Here is a 22,137-nt window from a genome sequence, read left to right on the forward strand (position 1 = left end):
CTTTACCGCCCAGGAGATAATCAATTTTATAGCTTTTGCCAAATTTTCAGGGAACTCAGACTTGTTTTTCAATAGAAAAACGCAATTCTAAGGAATAGTGTTTAAAGTATTGACAACAAACCTTCGGTGGCAACTTCCCGGAACATTGAATAGCCTTTTTTCAGTTTTGCACGTTCCCTGAGGATAAATTTTCGCTGAGCCAAATTACCTTTGACCTGTGACTTTTGCTCGAGATCATGTCAGGCCAGAATAGCAATTCAACGTCAATCAGCGCACATCCTTTGTGCGTTTTAATACGTTTTGTAATGAAGGATGTGCCGACATTGTGAAATATACTACATTATGTTTGTCCCATGGAATATTGTAGTGCCAAGGTCACGTGAAGGTCAGGTTAAGGTCATGTTCTTTGAATGACTTTGGTTAATACTTTAGTTAACACCATTTTAGTGAGGTTTCCAGTGCCAGTTTGAAATTTAGCATTCATTTTAGCATTTGAGAATCATAATACCTAAGGTATCAGTTATGGTGCCTATGCAGAAATGTTGCGAGGTAATTAGTGGTGGTTAACTCCTATGAATAGCCGACGGGGCGCCTCCTTGATGACCTGACGAGACCCGACCTATTCGAAATTCTTTGCTACATCATCTTTGATTAAAACAAATGCAAAATTAAAAGTCAGGTGCAAACAAACCTCCATTAAACCTCACTTGAAGAAATGGTAGCAGGACCAGATGTCCTGTGCATTTGGATCACTAACCCGGCCTAAAACGTTAATATAAAAAAATGATACTATCGGCTTTCTCTCGTCACGAGCAGCACGCTCATAATTTCCTTTCCGTGAAGCTCTATAGTTCTATCAGAGGCCGAATGACTGGGGGTTTCTACGCCCCCCCCCCCCCAATACGTAAGACGCTGAAAAAGTGCCAAAACGGGCGAGGGTCAAATATCTATTGGCGTTTAAGCGCCAAATACGAAATTTTCCTCCGATAGCAGTTTCTTACAGACCATCGAGCTAAAATACAATAACTACTCGCACAATATAAGCATCAATTAGCAAATTTATCTTGGGAGAAGCCGCTTTAGATTGAGGAGCTATGAGAAGCTTATTTGCACACACAAAATAGCTGGCTTGAACTCTACTGCTCGCGGTTCGAACTGTTGTAGGTGTGGCTGTGACACTATTCGCTACATCTCGTGACGACCAGCATTAGGTTGCATTTGTTTTCGTTAAGCTATAGCTTGAAAAGGAGAGAATTCGTGAGTGAGCTCAAAACAGCCCTCACTTGCCCCCTCCCCGTTGTCTGGAAACATAGGTAACCGAAAGGTCTGGCGATGGTTTATCCAGCTCGTCCGCCGCAATGAGGCCTCGATTCGTTCGGTATGTGGATTCCTGAGCGGTCCTCCCCGGAGGCAAGGTGAAAGGTCATGGCCTGTATCACAAATTTTTACGCTCCTCAGTATGTTTTACGATCTTTCCAGGACCTTTTATACCGTCTTAATACATCCGATAAGCATTGCAATTTCTTGCTCAACAATGACTTTAAAGAAAACTTTATCTTTAACTTACACTGCGGCGTTGGTCGTTTTGCGTACGCCAGCCTTTCTATGATACGGGCCACAGCCACCTCTACTGCGCTGGAGCTCTGGTATTCTACCCCTCCCCGCTACGGACCGGCCCCCGGGCTAGGTGTGTTAGTACTGAGCGCAAACGCGTAGTAGTCACGTGACTTTCATTCACGTAGAGGGAGCGTAAGCAAGTGGCGATACCAAGGACGGGATCTAGGGAGGCAGCCAGCACAGAAAAATAGCGCGATTTTAGTTTTGGAAGAATATCTATGACGGTAAGAGGAATTATGCATAATTTTCATCCTAGAAGCAAACATATGTTATTCCTTTATACTTTGCGATACATTTTCTTTCTCCAATAGCCACCAGCTAGCAAATAATAGGACAATCCTAAGTCGGTAATATATGTGTACATAAGCAACTGCGGGTCCCTGTACCTCGTCCAGCCTGACGTCGGTGCCTGACGCGTGCAGCTCTGCGACTACGACCGCGCACACCCGGAGCGATGCGGCGTCCTCACCAACCTCGTCCCCCGGCTCAGGATCCTGGACCGGTGCTCGGGAGAGAGCGTCCGGCGCGACATGTTCAGCTCCAGCCCGCCAGCTGGCGGTGAAGACGCCAGCTTCACCGATCTTCATCCGAAGTCTCTGAAGGCGTGGGTTTTCGATCTCGTCCATCATCTTGCTGTTGAGTATCGGAACGAGAGGGCGGTGGTCAGTCAGAATCTGGAACAACGGCAGCCCGCTGAGGAAGATATGACACTTCCGCACCGCCCATGCCACACTCAAGGCCTCCAGCTCTATTACTGCGTACCTTGTCTGGGCATCGCTCAGGAAGCGTGACCCTGCTTGAATCACGCGCCAGGTGCCGTCGGGATGAGCCTGACGAAGGACGAACCCTAGCCCCCGCGCTCGGCTGGCGTCCGTCTCCAGCCGGGTTGGTAGCTTCGGGTCGTAGAAGGCGAGAGTTGGAAGAGAAGTCAGGGCGGCCTTGGCCTTGTCGAATGCCAGCTGATGGTTCTCGTCCCAGATGAACTCGCGCCGTGAGCTGAGGAGGCTGCGGAGGGGCGTCAGCAGTTCGGCTACGTCGTCCACGAAGTAAGCCACCTGGTTGACGAGCCCGAAGAAGCTCCTGACCTCAGTCAAGTTGCTGGGTGTCGGGAACTGTGAGAGGGCTTCAGTGAGCTGCGGGTCTGGTCGGTAGCCGTCCCCGGACACGATGAATCCAGCAAACTTGACAGTCTGCTGTGCCAGCTGCAGCTTGCTGGCGTTGAGAGAGACTCCCCGATCCTGGCAACGCTGCAGGAACTGCCGCACGTGCTGAAGATGCTCCGATCTGGTGCGGCTGAAGATGATCACGTCATCCACCACTTTTCTGAAGCCGGTCAGTCCCTCAAACGCCTCATCCATTCTGCGGTTGTAGTGCTCGGATATAGAGGTCACTCCGTACGGGGCCCTGAGAAACGCGAAGCGTCCGAAGGGGGTGATGAAGGTGGTCAAGAGTCTGCTGTCCTCAGCCAGAGGGCACTGATGGTACCCTTTCAGGGCGTCGAATACGGTGAACCAACGCGCCTCAGACGAACGGATGGAGGCGACTTCTTCGATCGGTGTGGGCGACTGGTACCGCTCCCGCCGAACAAACTTGTTTAGCTGAGATAGGTCCACGCATAGCCGCACACCTGCGCCTCCCTTCTTGGGCGTTACTACGATGGGGGCACACCATTCGGTGGGAGCAGTGACTCGGCAGATGACTCTCTCTGCCTCCAGTCGATCAAGTTCTGCCTTCAGTGGTTCCCGTAGGGACAGCGGGATGCGCCGAGGGGTCGTCACGCAGAACGGCCGGGCATCCTGTTGGAGGTGAATGGTAAACTTTTCCCCTGGCATCGTGCGAATGTGGCCATCAAACACTCGTTCGAACTCCGACATCAGCCGATATCGGTCAGTGTACTCACGTGACTCTGGTGAGTGGTCGCTCCCGGCAGGTCTCTGAATGCTGGTTGGGTCCTGGGCGTTCTCTAACCCTCCAGCAGGAGGCGGCGTCAGCGGGCCCGCCAGGTCGGCCGTCGTGCTGGGGTTGGCCGTTGGCGTGCAGTGGCCGACTCCAGCGGTCGGATCGGGACCCGAGCTCAGGCGGCGCTCTGCGGTGGCGGCAGTGGTGGACTCCGGCTTCCCTACCGCCGCGATCTGCCGGGGGTAGTCTGCTGGGATGAGCTTCAGGGTCCTCGTGACCTCCCAGGACAGTAGAAGTCCTCTGACTCCCGGCAGAATGTGTACCTCCTCCTCTGCTTGGATGTCCCCCAGTGCGATGGTGACCGGCAGAATCCCCACCGACGGGATGACGCTCCCATTGGCCGCGCGCGGGTGGTGCACTGGTCGGCGGAGATCCTCCCGGGACGCCCCCAGCTGTGCCAAGAGGTCCTCGCCGCCCACCGACAGGTCAGCCCCGGTGTCAGGGAGGGCGTCCACGGTCACTCTCCGGTTCCCTGCCTCCACCCGGACGGACACCCTCGGGGCTCCCTCGGCAGCGGTAGACGCGATGATCGCAGAGGTTGAGGGCCACGGCGGCCCGCCCTGGACTTGTGAGCCCGGGAACGGCCTCACCTGCGTCGATCGGCAGACGCTGGCAAAGTGGCCGACCCTCCCGCATGCGCGGCACTCCCGGCCCCGGGCGGGACAGTCGTTACCGCGCCGGTGGACGTACCCGCAGCTGGCGCAGCGGTCGCCCCCAGGAGTCGCCGGGGCAGACTGCCGCTGTGACGGTCGCCCCGTCGAGGGCTGAGCTGCGGGACCGGGCCGCCGGTCATGGACCTGCTGCGGGCCGCACACGCGACACGCCGCCGGTGGGGAGAGATCGTGATGACCTCTTGGCTGGCCCTGGTCGAAGGTCGCGTCGCGGTCCACGCGAGCGACGGTGGCGTCGGGCCCTCGGATCCTCGAGGCGTCTCGGTACGCTGCCTCCTCCGACCTGCAGAGAGATATAGCGGCGGACAGAGAGAGTTTGGGGATGGCACAGAGCTTTTGGACGGTCTCTGCCGACCTCAGACCAATAACAATACGATCCCGTATCAGTGATTCATTGCACGACGAGCAAAATTTACAAGATCGAGACAAGTCACGGAGACATGTAAGAAAATCATCAAAGGTCTCCCCCTCACCCTGAACTCTGCTGTTGAACCGCTTTCTCTCAAGGACCTCATTCACCTGGCCAATGGCGTACGTCTCTAGCTGTGCCAGCACAGCGTTGACGTCCTGTCGTTCCTCTGGAGTCAGGGGCAAGTTCCGAACGACGCGGTTCGTGTCGTCCGTCAGACACGATCGGAGGGCGGCCATCTGAGCGTTCGGCTGCATGCTGGCGATGCCGGCGAGGAGGTAAAAGTCGTCCCATCTCTCCTTCCAGGAGCGGAACGCGTCGCCCCGATCCGTCGACAGATCCAGACGGTCCGGCTGCGCGGCTCTTCCCAGCCACGATGTGTTGTTCTGTTGCGTCCCGGCCGCCGCTGTCGTCGCAGGCTGAACGGCTCCAGCCACCGCCGCCTCCTGTGCCACCTCCAGTTCTTGACGCTCGTCAGGCATTTTCAGCGTTACGTTATTTTACTGCAGGTTTACGTTAATGACCACCGACCGCGCCATGTGCTGGTCTGGCCAAAACGACAAAGTGCACAAACTCTGAATATATTGTCGGTAACAACTCCGTCACCACCCGGTGCCGACGAGGTCGCAATCACAACTCAGCGCGGAGCTCCCCGCTCCGCGCGCCGTCCCGGTTCCCGCCAGACTCCCAGCCGGCCCGCCGGCAGCCCCAGCCGCCGGCGCCGGGCCTCAGGCGATCACGTGATCCGTGGTCATGCCCCGCGGCCCGGGCCAGGCGAACGGAGCAGCCGGCACCGGCCGATGAGGTGCCAACCTAGTGGAGATGCAAACCCATCACAGGGAGGGGCAAGGGATGGGGGAGTAACCGGACTGGCTTGCGGCAGGAATTTAGTGGTGTAGGAGCGTGACCGGACACACAGCTAGTTTCGAGTCGACCCGTTTGTTTGGCAGGACCGGCTGTTTAGAGCTCCTTTGGGGAATTTGAACCTGCTATAGAATCAATATGGCCAGAGAAGAATTAGCCCTATGTCTCATAAGTTACAAGGGCAGGTAGCTTGGAACTCATTTTCGTTATCTATCCTTGTCAACAAAGCGCCCTCTGCGGCGAAGTAGCTCTTGTGATGCTTTCTCCCCTCGTGTTCCGATGACCTCACGAGAGAGCGCCTGCCCCGGCCGTCCTGACGGGGATGTCCAGCGTTCCGGTCGGCGGTGTGACTCTGTGAGTGGCCCCAGCTGCGGCTGATGAAACTCAGACGTGCAGTCTGGCCAGTCACGGTTGTCGGTCCGGCCTCGCCGCGCACTGCGCGTTTACGTACTGCGCAGTACCCTCCAGCGACAGCAGAATGATCGGGAGTCGGCGAGGGAAGGGACGGGTCTAACCTTAGGAAGAGCGCTGTCACACATAGTGAGAAGAAAAACGTACTATACGCTGTGGCAAAAAAAAATCGAACCCTTCGTCTGTGCAAGAGAGCGAAACGATGAAGCTGTGGGTGGTGTTCAAAACGTCATGATAATCGTTATCTGTCGTAAACTGTATTTGAATTCATAATTCTTATTCACGGTTCTGTGCACTTAGAAGGAGAAGAACACTTACACCGTTTTTATCCAGACTAATATTACCAGTCAGTACACTGGTCATAGTCGGTACAAAGTGATGACATTCTTTGTGCGTATATTTGGTATGTGACGGCTGGCTGGTGCCGCAGATATCACATTAGCTCGATCAGCCGACCGACTCAGGGGAGCTGATGCAACCTCATCTGTGGCGGTGCCAGCCGAGTGTTCTGGATTGGAACTGCAAGGTTCTGTCGGTGTGGACAGCGTTCCGGGCCACAGGTGGTACTGGTGGGCGCTTACTGACCGACGACACCCGCCACTTACACTTCACTGGACAGGAAAAATCGTCGGTGACCGAACGTCGAGCCGGTTGTGTTCGATAGGTCCCCAATTACACCTTACGGCGGGCAAACACATTCGTTTTGCTTCGAGCTATGCTTGTTTGTGTCTGTAACATCATTATTTCAAGGGGACCAGGATGCTCGGCTCGGCGGCCGGTTTTTATCAGCAGATTCTGGGTCTACCGGGCGACTTATTGTGCTGAATAGTCGGCCTTTTATTGGGTAAACACACGGTGCCCGTTCCGTTCCTGACCGACGAGCCAACACCTAACCATCTACCGTCTTATTCGAAAATTGTTATCGCCAAATGGACATATAGTAGAAGAAATGGGAGATTCGTTCGCTCAGATGTTGACTCGCAATGCTCTCAGTCAATCATCCCCTTACGTCATGTAAAAAGAACAGGTGCGTTGTGTGCCTTTTGAGAGTCGTTATGAAGCTGAAAACTACTCTCCTTGGCTTCTACTGGTGTTTCTTACACGACTCGCCAGTGTTTTTATCCGTTCTGTTCCGTCGAACATGCAGTGTTTCAATGTTGTCTTCCCAACTCGACAGATGGAACGCAGTCCCCAATCACCCATCCTAGCATTCCTCCAGGTTCCAAGGCTCCAGTAACTAGTTCCATTAGTCAGCTCCATCATGAACTACCGCTCGTAACAACACACAAAGTCCTGTAACTGGTGCCACTTTATTCCTTACACATCCGCCAGTGCATATGCGGTTCGCGGTTTCAGCGGCCCAGCTTTCACACTCACACAAATCAGGTACGGTGTCACATCGGGATGATCCAGCCGACCAGGTAAGGGTCAGTCACCAACGGTGAGACAAGGTCTAAAGCCGCGGCGACACTACTCAAGGAAAGAACGAAACGAAAATAAAACACAAACAGCTTGAGAAATAAGTTGGACAGCTTATGCTGTCATTCTGATATAAGGTAATACAGGTTTCATTTAAATGGAGAGCCCTAAAACCTACACGACATACATAGTCAATATTCGAAGGAGAGAAGTGAACTGTTTACCGGTGTGGTCGCACATGCTCTTTCTGGATAAAGACAAGAGTCGTTCTATGCGCAGGCAAAGTTATCTCCAGTTGCCAGGGAACGGAGGCAGTCAGGAAGTCACTGCATGTAGTGAACACCGGGCTTGTAGCTCAGGTATGCAGTGAACTTCCTCGGCACGGGCTGTCCCTTCACATTCACAGTCGCGGCAGAGTAGCATTCGGCATCACCCAACAGGCAAGCAGTCTCGCATTCATCAGGCACCCAAGTAGGGTGTACCATTTGGTATCAGCTTACCACGCAACTCTCGCATACATCAGACACTCCGGGCGAGTGTAGCAATCGGCATAACCGAACAAAACGCAGCCCTAACATGCATCAGACCCCGGTAGAGTGTAGCATTCAGCATCACCAGGCGGTAGATGGTCCTCTCACACCCGGAGTCTCCGGTAGAGTGTAACATTCGGCGAACCGACGACACTAACCGGCACTCGAGCTCCATAGGTTGACCCGCACACTAGCACGGCAGTCGCACGGTGAAACACGCCAAAGAACTAACGTGCCGTGTCGTAACAAGACCAACCGTATCAATATGTGACGCTGTTCAGCTACGCCTCCATAACCAAATATACGTCTAGCTACGTTGATGGCAGGCCAGAGAGCGCTGTTCGGCGCGGTGCCAGACTCCCGACCCACGCACACGGATAATTTGAACCTGGTCAGAGCGGCAGCGCATCCCAACGCCCCCCACATGCCCAAACGACAATGAAAACTAAAAACGTGGTCTCTGAATAATCATATCGTGGCTTCCGAATAACACAACCAAATCGCGGCTAACACTCGCAAGTGACGGCAGTACGGATCTCCAACTGCGCGCGTCGCTAACGCCTTCGGAATGCGGGCCGGAGGTGGTAGCGCCAGCATCGATTGCTTGTTCGCCGAAGCCCGTCCGGGGCGCCGAGCCAGCGGCTAGGCTGAACCGGTGGCGACTCGAGGCGTCCCCGGCGACGGGCCTGTCGGCTCCAGCTCACACAACACGGAGAGGGCGGCGCAGTCGCCGGCGACTCGCAGCGACCATCGCCGCGCCGGGGCCGCCGCCGCCTCCGCCGCCCGCTCAACACACTTCAAAATGGTTTGTCATTAGACGGGGTGCCCGGCCGAGGCGGGGCGGCGGCGGCGGCGGCCGCTATGGCGATGTAACGCCGCGCAGCCACAGCCGCTCACCCTCCCGCAGCCGGGTCGCCCTGAGCTGGTCGTCCTCGGCGCTCGAGTCCGTCTGCTCCAGCAGCAGTGGCTCGGGCAGCTCGGGACCGGGCAGGTCGTCAGACATGATCCGATCCATGTCCGCCTGGCTGATGGGCGCGTCCTTCTTACCACCTGCGGAGAAAGTAGACTGTTAGCGTCGCAAGAATAGAGGTCTTCGGCATAAGTCATGTGAAGCGCCATTTAAACTGACAGGCAACTGGACGCCATGACAGCAAAGTATTTGCTTTTTTATTAATTTTGACAGCAGCTGGCATCGAATGTTTCTTACGCCACAAAAACATCGAGCTGCGCATCTGTCGCAAGTGTGAATCTAATTTGGGTCAGCGCCCTGTCACCCGCCGCTGGCCGGGACCCCACGGTTGGACCATTAGGCCATCAATGAAGCGCAGCTCTGTGTACAGACACGAACCAGGCGCAGTGCCAGTCAATGCGGCTGTTTGTTTCTGTTTATGTCTCTGGTTGCGCAAGCGGTCGACTTCCCGCACCCATATAAGGGTCGCGTTGAGGGCATGGAACATTCTACTTCTTGTCAACATAAATAGACGTTAAACATGACTGGGTATAAATTAATGCGATGAACGACGGTGCATGCCACTGGTTTAGACAGGAAAGCTTTATTAGCAGCGGTCGATGGCATCCGAATGGCGACGGAATACTCGGCTTAATTCGACTTCCCATTGCCTTTGATGGCTTGTCGGAACGCTCAGACCATTAGTCCCAGTACATAAACCTTAGAACCAAAGATAAACATAAGCAACTGACGTTGCCTGTAGTCTGCCAGGTTTTCCCACTAACAATGCGGCAAAAGGGGGCGCGCATTTACACTTTTCGTTTTATTATTTCCCGAGAAAATGTATCACAATCTAGCGACCTGAAGTCTCCGCAACCTCTAAACCTTGAACAACACGATTATATAACCAGAACGGATTGACCTAAATCTTTCCTCCTTCACCACTCAAAGCCGATCGCTTTCCGACCGGTGATCACGATTCCCCTGAGCCTGGCAATACTCACTGGCATGGGTGAGGAACATCTCCTTGAGGAAGGAGAGCTCCTTCAGGAGCGCGTCCGCCTTCAGCTCCAGCAGGTTGTTCTCCTTCCGAAGCTTTCCGCACCTGCGGAACGGCCACTCAGGTCAGCTCACCGCAGGTGGAGGCCCGGCAGCCAGAAGGCGATAATTGGGACGTCGCTTCAGGCGCTTCGCAGCATTGCGACTGGAAATATGGGACCGATTAACAGACGCAAGCGCACACATCACATTGACTATGGCAGCAGAAGTGGTGACCGAAATGAACCTAGCATTGCTGTGAGAGAGAAGGCACCCACCTGTCCACCATCTGGCTCATCTTTTGCCGGCTCTTCATGCGGCTGCGTTTGACGGCCATGTTGTTTTTGAGCCTCTGCTCCTCCATTTCATCCACATCGCCTCGGCCTCCGTCCGACAGGCCGGCAAACTCCGGCACCACCATGTCTGCCTGTCGGAGAGGAGAGGGAACGCGTCAGATATGGACATTCAGAATAGTCGCACTAACTAACGTCGACCTGATGGAGAGAAAGAGGAACACCTCAGTCACAAAACTCAAAACACTCGCACAAGCTACTCTCTGCCTTCTCTTGTGCCAAGCGGTGAGTAGCTTACAGTCCACACAAGCGCGCAGCTCGATTCCCCGGGACAACATTTCCCCGGGACAGGTTTTTACATTCCTGTGGTAGGTGGTTATATAACGCCCAGGCGCCGCCTCCCGGCAATACGGTCATCGAGCCACGTCGGCGTCCGCCGGGTAGAGCGAGGGCGCAGTTGGCGATAATGGGAGGAAAGAGCTTTCCTTAGTCTGGATCCGCCAATGAAGTCGTATGTGAACGACGTCGTCTAATACAGAAACCAGACAAGTGCGCGAGATCGTTTTGGAGAGTCAATAAGGGTAGGAATCGGGAACGGAAAATCCTCTCATCAGAATGAACGAGAACTGACCGAGGAACGGGCACCAAGGTCGGAAAACCGGCTCTGACCGGCCCACGAAACAATGTCCGAGGCGCACGACGGAACAAGGGCACTTGAACAGGAAGATAGCCAGCAGCTCACACTACATATGTCACCCTCCCATTTATCGTCCTAGAGAACCTTATCGGAAGCTAATCAACCGATCTAATCGACGGGTTTGCAGTCGACAACAATAACAAACTGAAGGAGTTCATGCATGCAAAAGTCTGACCACCAAGGCCCCACTCGGCTGCGGTTCGATACGGGCGACAGTACGGTGTTACGTAACCGTCACTGTGCCACCCTAGCACACCTATGTATTAGTGGTGTCAATTTCAGAAAACGTATGTCCAAAGTCCGTCCAATGTCCAATGCTTACGTCGATTGTCCGTCCAAAAATGTCCAAGCCAGCCATTTGTCCAAAGATGTCCGACACCTACGCAATAGTTTACACTCAATACTGTTATTTAATTTGCTTTTCATGTACCGTTACAAGCTCAAAAGTGTTAATCATATCGAAAGCTGAGCTTTCTAATAGCCAATCAATGTTAAACACGACTACTTTTTAAAAATATTGAGGTGTAGCAAGCGATTGTCCAAAGTTGTCCAAAGTCTGCTGCCATTGTCCAACCGAATTCCGAATTGGACATTGGACAAAATCGGAATTCCGAAGATTCAAGTTCCGATTGACACCACTACTATGTATATCATAGGGAGACGACGCAGCGAGCCGCTCTGGGAAGGTGGCGTCTCGGACCCCGTGACCCCTCACCACGTCACTGGAGTCGGCCCACTGCCATTATTGACGTCATCCCTGCCGTGCAGTCGACACATATTCGTCAGAGGCCCCGGAGTCTTCCAAACCGGGCGCAGGTGCCGGCAATGGGAGCTCGCATAGTGTGAGTGGGCGACAGGTCCAGTTTGAGAGCCACTGGACTCGGCTGAGCGCCCGCCCTCGTCGGCGGTGGGGCCGCACGAGGTCGACAGAGACCCACGGCCGGCCTGCCATGGGCCGACGGGGGCCGCCGCGACGACCGGAGGGTGATTCCAGTCCCCTCCCCCCGTATCGAACGCCGACAGAACTACGGTGACCCGTAGGAGCAGAATCTACATCTATCTACAATCTATGTAGTCATTAGTACTAGCCTGAGATAAATCAAGAGACGAAATATACGCTATTGAATACCTATGCAACAAAGAAGTCAAAATGCTAAGCCATCGTGAATAGAACTAACTCTATGAATGGAAAACGCTTGGAACAGCCACACGTTTAAACCGCTTTTTTTGCCGTCCAAGTGCCCATGTTCCGCCATGCCACGTTTACATTTGTATGATGAAAGGTGATGAAATGGGTGACCTAGTTGAACATTAGGACGCGTGTTTTTCGTCAGTTCCGTCACAACAGCTAATCGAATACAACAAACGACCCATCTGGACTGAAGTTTGCCTTATTCTGCACAGGTATAGCTGCTGCACGCACACAAAGGAGCTCATCTTCTCACGCTGACGACATCAGGAGAACCTCTGCAAAAACGCGCGCCAAGTATTTGCATCCCAGAGCAAAGGGACGCGGCTGTGTCATCAGGCACCACTTTTTACAATGAGTCACGCGCCGCACGCGTGATCCGAGCCTGGAAACCTTGTCCACTGTCCAGTCAACGTGACACTCCAACTCGTCAAACATCGGTTCTCGGCCGGCTTCTAATCGATTATCGTTCCGAGTATATTTTTCTCTAAAAGGTGAAAAACAGCTCATAAAACATTTATGCTCATGACGAGCACAACACTTCTGTTCTTTCATCACCTTGATGTCAAATGAGTCAATGACACAATAAATTTGTCAAAATGTCAAACAAAGAAATATAAATCAATAGGGATCAGTTAAGATTCAACGTCCATGTTTACGTCGCACACGCTTGCACACACTGAAGCTAAAACAACAATGACAAAGCCGAAACTCTGCAACATCGACCCGGATGAGCAGAACCGAACATCAACATCAGGGTCTGACCACCTCGTGAGCAGCTCGTTAGCGACACAGGCGCGCCGGGTCGTGGCGAGAGGCCCCTCTGCACTACCAATAAACAATGACAGGGCGCCACCGCCGGCGGCAGGGACAGTGACTCGGCAGTTCGGCTGCCGAGGCGACACCTGGGCCACCGGGTCCGACCCGCCGCTCTCACCGCGGTGAGTAGTGTACTGCGGTGCACTCAAGGGTGCACTCTCACCTCGTCCTCCGTGGCTCCTTCTGCAGCTCACCGCACCACTCTGGTGCTCACAATCCGTCTCAGCGTGCCCGAAAACACCGCTCAATCTCGCCAAACGGCAGCGCGCCCACACACAGTCCCCCGCTCGGCGTGACCAGCTCGACTGGCCGGCGGAGCGGGCGGCGCGGCGGCCGGCCGAGCGTCAGCCGGTTGCGTCAGCACCACACGGAGCTCCGCCCGCCGCGGCCGGCGGCCCATCGCCGCCGTCTGACGCAATCAACTCGCGCGGCGCTGTGCAGTGTGCAGCCGGCCGCTGCCGGGTCGCGCCCGGGGCCCGGCTGTGCCACGGCGGGGTCCACACTGGCCACCTCTGGCCGGCTGCGGTGTGTACTCGGGCCGTGCCGGCTCCATAGACCTCTGGGTCGGCCGGCGCGCTCAAGGCCATTCGCCAATGCCCTTCATAGCCGCCGCGCCGGCGACGGCCGCGCGGCGGTGACGATGACGCACAAATGCAGCTTTACGAGATGGAGAGGAATGTCCGGTGGGAGGATGCTCTCCAGAGCCGCAAAGTGACGTTCAAAGATCACGGGGCTGCTTGTGGATGTGTTTCACGAAGGCCTACGACGCACTGTTCTGAAAGGGCATTGGAAAGCCGACCTCTTTTAACTTCCAGAACATCACTGATGATCAAAACTTATTCGCGACGCTGGATAAATGTAACATGAAACTTTCTCTGGAAGCCCGCACAAGCCAGGCAGAAGCAGCAATGCAGCGGTTATGTGTCTATTATATGGATCCGATCAAATATATCGGCACAGATCAATGGCATCAGGCGTCCGTGACATCAATCTGCAACAAGAGTTAAAGTAAAACAGCGAATTGCTAAACTATTTCCAAAAATTCAACGAAGCCAAAGTCACTTCAATATAAAACAAATAAGCAAAAATAAAATGAAATAAGCAAAAAACTGTCCTGTCTACAAGAAAAACACTTCTGAAAAAAAAAAATCTAGGACCATGGAAAGTGCCTGCACAGTGCACCCTGCAGAAGACAAACTCTTTCTCAGTTCCTTCTTTCTGAGTGGTCTCCAACGACATTTTTGCTCTATAGGGTGAGGATGAGTAAGGCATCTCTTCAAGCAACACCCCACTCCATGTGCGTGCGCACACCACCGAACACCACCAGTCACCAGCCGTGCCCGGGCGCAGCGTCAGTCCCTCTATCGACCGTCCCGGACGGCGGCCGCGCGAACCCCATGACCCGGCGTACCCACACCGATGGCGACGCCCCGGGCCACTGGGGTGCGGCTAATTGTGGGCTACGCTTTTGCGAAACCGCCAAGTTTGCAGCCCAACTCGACCAAAGCGAGATACCGCAAGTAGCCGCACCCACCTGTGGCCGCCGTGCCAAGCCGACGCATGCTGTGACGTCACTGGGTAGGAGATGATAACGTACCTACAGACTCAGACCGACTCAGATAGACTCAGAACCACTCAACCTGACTCAGACCGACTCAACCGACTCAAATCGATTCCGATCGACTCAGGCAGACTCAGAACGACTCAGGCAGACTCAGGCAGACTCAAACCGACTCAGCAGACTCGAACTGACTCGACCAACTCAAACCGATTCAGATCGACTCAGATAGACTCAGAACGACTCAAACTGACTCAGACCGACTCAACCAACTCAAATCGATTCCGATCGACTAAGACAGACTCAGAACGACTCAGGCAGACTAAAACCGACTCAGGCAGACTCAAACTGACTCGACCGACTCAATCCGATTCAGATAGACTCAGAACGACTCAAACTGACTCAGACTGACTCAACCAACTCAAATCGATTCCGATCGACTCAGACAGACTCAGAATGACTCAGACAGACTCAGATAGACTCAAACCGACTCAGGCAGACTCAGACTGACTCGACCGACTGAAACCGATTCAGATCGACTCAGACCGACTCAAACTGACTCAGACAGACTCAACCGACTCAAGTCGATTCCAATCGACTCCGACAGACTCGGAACGACTCAGACAGACTCAGACAGACTCAAACTGACTCGACCGACTTAAACCGATTCAGATCGACTCAGACCGACTCAGGTAGACTCAGAAGGACTTAAACTGACTCAGACCGACTCAACCGACTCAAATCGATTCCGATCGACTCAGACAGACTCAGGCGGACTCAGGCAGACTCAAACCGACTCAGGCAGACTCAAACTGACTCGACCGACTCAAACCGATTCAGATCGACTCAGACCGACTCAGACAGACTCAGAACGACTCTCAAACTGACTCAGACCCAATCAACCGACTCAAGTCGATTCCGATCGACTCAGACAGACTCACAGACTGTCTGAGTCGTTCTGAGCCTGTCTGAGTCGATCGGAATCGATTTGAGTCGGTCTGAGCCGATCGGAATCGGTCGAGTCTGCCTGAGTCGGTTTGAGTCTGTTTGAGTCTGCCTGAGTCTGTCTGAGTCGTTCTGAGTCTGTCTGAGTCGATCGGAATCGATTTGAGTCGGTCTGAGCCGATCGGAATCGGTCGAGTCTGCCTGAGTCGGTTTGAGTCTGTTTGAGTCTGCCTGAGTCTGCCTGAGTCGTTCTGAGTCTGTCTGACAGGTTACCAGGATGGTTCTAGGCGTATTTCGCTTTGGTCGAGTTGGGCTGCCAAACTTGGCGGTTTCGCAAAAGCGTAGCCCACAATTAGCCGCACCCCGGGCCACTGCAGTTGGCAGTCGGACCGAGCCAGCGACCTTGGCAGCCCCGAACGGAGAAGGGGGAGGGGAGGGAGAGGGACTGCACGCAGCGGTGATTTGGTGGGTGCGCTTGCACTGCGGTGTTGTGAGCACGCTACAACAGCAGCGCTGGAGAGCACAGACAGAGGAGAGCTTTGAAAATATGCAAAGCGCTGCGTTCGAGGACGAGGCGGTACGGAGAACAAACCATGCTTTTGGATCAATCAGGAACGCTCGTCATTAACGGAAAACGGTGAAAAATGTCCTCGCTGCTAAAAGTTTATAAGGGGTTAGGGATCCCAAACATAAATAATAAAAATGCAGCATGGAAGCGAGCAACGAAGCGGCGAAAGTGAATTGAATGCGTACCCGCGGGGAGGTTGGAATCCGTACGCATGGTCACCGGCGTATCCGGGGGGGGGGGGGGGGGGGCGGCAGGGGCTAAAGATCCCCCCATTCGAAACTCGACAGGGGCGGCCATATAAATTAGCCCCCCCCCAATGCACCGGGATTGGTCAGTAAAATTATTGATTGCTGGTAAGTTCCAGCCTTCGATAGTGAAGTTCCTTTAGAAATTCCTTTCCGCTGTTAAGTTGGTAGCGATTTGACAGCTATTCAATAACTTACCTATCAATTGAAGTGTGAAGTTTACCCGCGCCCGGCTGGGGGTCCTGGATTTCCACGCCCTGCTGGGGACCCCCCTTCTAACTCGGCTCCTGGGCCACGTAGCGATACGCGGAAGGCGGCGTTCGAAAGAGCGCCAAAAATAATGACGAAATCACTTCGGTCACTTTTTTGGTCAGGTCAAAGTTCAGGTCACCAGAGGTCATTGAAGGCAAAATTTCGCCGATTTTCAGGTCGAATGTCGACAATTTCCAGGAAGCCAACGCATAACTCGGGAACCAATAAAGCTACAGCGCCGCGGAAAAGCGCATTCGATAGCCCTATTAACGCCCTTTCTGAGTAATTATCTCAGTTTTGACCTAACGTCAACGGTTTTGCCTGCAGGGGGAAAAACTGCAAAAAATAGTCCATTGTTTCCGGAAACAGTTTTTCTGTAATAACTTTTGACCAAAGCCTTGTACGAGCTTACTTTTACCGGCATCGTGTTCCTCTCGTCAAGAGGCATCGAATGAATTATGACTTGACCGTGAAAGGTCAACTTGAAAATTTGACCTCGGGTCTAGGTCATGACCTCACCGGAAAGGGTCATGTTGCATATCAGTCGATCCGTACCGTCGAGCTTACACATCTAAGGCGTTTTCATCGCTCTAGCATGCCTCTATCAAAGGTTATTTGCGAAAAACTGTTAGATACCATTCATGACCTGAGATGACCTCAGGAGCATTAATAGGGGTCACGGACACCATTTTTCAGGTTCAGTGTGTCTAAACCACTTGTAATTCAGTGTTTGGGAGTGTTTATAATGTCTTTCGTCCAAAAGAGGCGCATTTCAATTTTCTCCCATTGACTTATAATGGGGAGGTCGCAAAATTAACCTGACCTTAGGTCATCGATATCAAAATTCTGAGATATACATTTGTACATGCTATTGCTCTTCGCAAGCGCTGAAAGTTTCAAAGCGATCGGTCTCTCGGTGTAGCTATGGCAGACATTGAAACTTTTTATGAGGTGAGGTCACTTCAAGTGACCTGGTGACTTGACCTTCAATGACCTTGGTCTGAAATTTTCACATGTGTAGAATTGATGTATGCCCGCCGTTTGCTGGGGGGGGGGGGGGGGGCGTTAAACGCCCCCAGCCGATAACTCGAGAACCAATAGGCGCAGCGAAACGCACGAGGCGGCAAACGAAAGAACGCGACGAGACGCTTAAGATGAGTAGGTACTTTAAAGTTGAAGTTTGAGGTCACAGGTCGGGTCAAGGTCAGGTCAAACACCTGAAATCGGGCTTTCAGTAGCATGGACTTCAGAACCTCGCAATGGGCGCCTCTTGTTAAAAACTCTGTGAAAACAGTGCACAATCCTTCATATAAGGCCTACAAGAGTGTCAGATCCATTTGGGGTGGGGGTCAGTCAAGCATAGGTCAGGGTCAAGGTCAGGTCAACCAGGTAGGCACATATCCCTGAAAATCAAACCTGATATTCACAGCCTGTGACACTTGTTTTATGGGTAATTTGGGGCGTAGAACACGATGGTGACATTCATTTTATCATAGGTGCACGTGTTTGGTTCAAAAAGTCAAATTTAAGAAATGCATGTACCTATCATGGTTGTTACGGAGCGAGCGAAGCGAGCGGAGTCTCATACTGAATTAAGGGAAAATCCTGAGTATGAGCGGCCGGCCGGCCGGCCGGCCGGCCGGCCGGCCGTGGGGACGCTCTTCAAAAGCTAATATCTTAGGAACGGGACATCCGATTGACAAGCGGTCTTCTTTACTGAATGCCACTTGGACGTAAAAGTTCTGTGGTGTGGTGGCCACCATGCGTTCTTGCCAACCACCGCACGTGGCGCGTGGTAAAGTTGGACATTTTTTAAGAACCCCCAAAATTGCAACCTCAATAACAGCACAACGGTTGGGCCGATTGAATTGAAACTCGGTACACAGTTAGGTCTCCATCAGATAATTCATCTGCATGTGTTAAGGTTGGGGTGCTACAGCACGTGCGCACGTGCAGGGGGCGCTCCCAGATCTCGAGAACGGCTGGGCCGATTGCGCTCAAATTTGGTACACGGTTGGGGACCAGTTAGCAGGGTGCCGTGCAAAAGTCAGTTTGGACCCCGCTTGCACGTGCGCACGTGCAGTGTGCCGCTTCCAGATCTCGAGAACGGCTAGGCCGATTGCGCTGAAATTTGGCACATCGCTAAAGACCGGTTAGTAGGGTGCAGTGCACAAGTTAGTTGGAGGTACCCCTCGCAATTTCGCACGTGCAAGGCCCATCCTCTCGCTCGCTCCGTTGGTCGCCCAAAAGGCGTTTTACTGGTAAAGTAGTCATGCGAAATTGCCAAGATTCAGTTCAAGATTTTGGAAAATGGGGACTGATAATCAAAAATCGAAGACAGCCTTTTGATTGTATCATTGTTCATGGTATTGGTAATCTAATGGCATTTACGGAATGTCTGTATATGGGTGTCCGTCAAAATTCGTGGAGATATGCTGTCCCACGATTTCAATAATGCCTCACGTCAATAAATGAGCTTATTTCAGCGTAACACGGGTCCGTACGCGAGATTTGGACATTGATTGAAGAAAAAAGTCATTGAAAAGGCAACAGTAAAGTGGCAAAAAAAATGGACATCTTTCCAAAACCGTGCTTTTGTGTGCCTATGTATTTTAGCTTGTCCCACAACCTGCAAAAAAAATCTACAGAGCTGCTGTGTAGTTATTTTTAGAGATAATTGAGTGCGAGGGAGCGTTGTGAATAGCAAAAACATTGAAATTTCCCTTCATGGTTCTTATTTTTTGGTTATACAATTTAGCAAAACTGCACAACGCAAAACGTCTGTCCCACGGTTTTTGGCAAACCCTTTTTCTGGGTCACGTTTGTTTCTGGGTCACGGTACTTAGCTCCTCATTCAAAGCATTACGGACCGGGTAAGCAGGGTCTGCACTCTGCAGACTTGCATATGGTCCTATCCCGCGAAGGCGCAGAGAGCGGGGGCGGAAACTGAAAACTGTCAGTTGGGCTGGGCGAACCCAGGGGAAATCATCTCCTGCGTGCCATAAGATTTCTTTACTGGGTCATACGCCCTTGTGGCTTGTGGCTGATAAGTGTCGAAAAGAATCACAGTGTCGTGTTGCTGCGTGCTCAGGTAATCCAGATAAGATGTACTTGGAGATTAGTATTCGATAACAAACTTGCTGTATTCGGAAAACTGTAAAAACCATTCCCCTGGGTCACGCATTTTTTTCTTCTGGGTCACGAATTTTAGCGTGACGCAGGAAAAAAATCGTGACCCAGGAGAGAAATTCTGCCCACCTACATCATCAAGACATGCAAGTCTTTCCGCCTACGTGTGGAGAAGGTCATTGCCGATAAGGGGGTTATATCGCGCATGAGGTAAGTGAACGTATCTGGTTTGATAATGCGTGACCCAGAAGAAATTTTTTATTTTTTTCTGGGTCACGGACCATTTTACGCGCATGCGCAATGGCATTTTTGAGTAATTTCAACTGTGAACAGCCTAGGGTGCATGGTTTATGAAAAGGTAATGATTTCTAGGAAATCAGTTGTGGGACAAATATCGACCCAAATCTCCACGAATTTTGACGGGTACCCATATCTATTCTGTGATTTTTTTATGATTTTTTGAACATATGCCATTTTTGGTCGAAAACTCAGAAATCATGCTGTCACTAAAACCTTGATCTCAAAAAATTTCTGACTGATTTTTTTGAAACTTTGTCACAATAAACTTCAATCAATTCCCTACAGGTACCCATGTCCCATGGTCATAGATAGGTACTGGGTACCCAAAAAGTTGCCAACTTACTAGGCACCCAAAATTTGGTACGCCATTTTCATGCTTTAGTGCAGCGAAAAGTGGGGGCACTTAACACCCCAGCAACTCGCGGGTTGAAAGGGTGCTTACGGCATCCACGGGCAATTCCAGCTTTTCACCGCCCCCGCCCCCCCGTCGGTGAAATTTGGGTAAATATTCGTTTTTACTCTTCCTGAACTAAGCGACATCACTTTCATGCCAATTCATTACCTTTCTTGAAGGTGGGAGGGTCCCTTTAATTTATAGTCACCGTGCCTTTAATGATCAAAACCGGATGCTTCCACTGCACTTAATTAGAAATAAATATGTCCACTCACCTCTGTCGATTGAGTACAGTAATAAGAAGTTGTTTTTTTAATAAATTTTGTTCTTATCCATCAATAAAAATTGATAATTTACTCCGATCATTCCCCATATCTCTCCCTTTCCCAAAATGCGGCGAGCTCGACAATTTCATTGACAAATCATACTGTGCCTGTTCAACTTCCTGCTGCCGCGCTGTTGGATGCTGCTTAAAGGGACACTCCCACCTTTACATTAGTTTTGAGTTGAGATAGCCAAATTGGTGGCCATGGCCTGCAAATACCGGTTTGGGCACTCACAACATCGAAAAATGCTTTACTTCGAAGATATGGAATTTCAAACTTGCAGTTTTCGGATTCTAAGGGGCTAATGCATTGGAATGCCCCCTTAGAATTTGTGACGTCAGCGGAGATCTAACGATTTTTAAATCTTAGACTAAAACCATCGTTAACACGTGGTGGTATGCGCTGCTTTGCGCGCAACGTCTGCCGCACTTTAAGGCTGCCAAATTATTGCTTCCAAATAAAGTCGCTAGTAACAGGGGAGATCCCAAAAAGTAAACAAAAGTAAAAGCCTAATATCTTGAAAACCAATAACCAGTGAATATTTTTCGGTGAAATTTGGTAGATATTCGTTTTCGCTCTTTCTGAACCAAGGGACATCACTTTCATGCCAATTCATTAACTTTTTTGAAGGTGGGAGGGTCCCTTTAAGAATTGGCCAATCAGAGTTTAGTGCAGGAAAGAAGGAACGCGACGGATGACGTCATGTATCATATTCAAAAGCCTTGATTGGCGAAATGTAAAGGTTTTGACGTCATAAATCCCTCTTTGCATAAGGAAGCCGATGCAGCAGAACCAAAGCAGAACAAATTGTACAGTCATCTGCTGTTATTCTTGTATCCGTTCCCATCTAAAATGCAGCTAAAATGATTGCATATATTCCGCTGCCACTGCGCTATCTCTCCTGGCTTAGCCTGGCTATGACTACACGAGTCCCGTCATTGCCGTTCGCTGCCAAGAAAATAGCGAATGACTGAAAGCATCATTGTTTGAGACAACTGTCACGCTTTCTAGCATAATGCATTGATACTGTACCTACGCATATACACTTCTTTGCAATTTAAAGCAAACCTTTCCTCATGAAAATTGTCATGTTTTCTTTCTGGAAAGACGACAAAATTTTATCAATTTCGGGCGCTGCGAGGGGGCCGGGGGCGTTTGCCAAAAATGTTCTCTCCCTTGTTGGGATCCGCCGGTGTGAAAGAACAAGGCCATTCGGTCTATCCTACCTTCATACATCTACCGCTTCATGGGTTGAAGTTGGAAATGAAAATGGCATCAGTCAATACCTAATTACCCCTGACAGCAGCTGACCCCCGGTAGAGATGAGATGAAGGCGTATGGCGGTACCCGGGGCAGTCGTCCCGCCCGCGCCCAGACGGCAAAATGCGCAGGTACCCGGCGAGGCCGAGGTCATCCTTACCCGTTTTGTCAGAATATAGGTGCTCGCCCGTCATCAGACCAGTCCCCATCCTCCAAGACAGGTTTGTAAGCATGCAGAATCTCTGTCCGATTAGTCCCTTTGCCCCATGCGGCAGTGGAGAGACCGCCGTTTAGC

At 51.9% G+C, this 22,137-nt stretch overlaps 1 protein-coding gene across 1 annotated transcript; it reads right to left on the reverse strand.

Annotated features, from left to right (window-relative positions):
* Positions 1 to 7,222: 7,222 nt before the first annotated feature.
* LOC122377740 (CCAAT/enhancer-binding protein 2-like) lies at positions 7,223 to 20,368 on the reverse strand. Its single transcript, XM_043358113.1, has 4 exons — positions 20,305 to 20,368; positions 10,146 to 10,294; positions 9,834 to 9,934; positions 7,223 to 8,930 (listed from the first exon to the last, which is right to left on the reverse strand). The coding sequence occupies exons 2-4, from the start codon at positions 10,286 to 10,288 to the stop codon at positions 8,740 to 8,742; spliced, it is 435 nt and encodes a 144-aa protein (XP_043214048.1). The 5' UTR covers positions 10,289 to 10,294; positions 20,305 to 20,368; the 3' UTR covers positions 7,223 to 8,739.
* Between the last annotated feature and the right edge of the window lie 1,769 nt (positions 20,369 to 22,137).

Source organism: Amphibalanus amphitrite, unplaced genomic scaffold (assembly GCF_019059575.1).
Source record: "Amphibalanus amphitrite isolate SeventyFive unplaced genomic scaffold, NRLGWU_Aamphi_draft 000049F_arrow, whole genome shotgun sequence".
Lineage (NCBI taxonomy): Eukaryota > Metazoa > Arthropoda > Thecostraca > Balanomorpha > Balanidae > Amphibalanus > Amphibalanus amphitrite.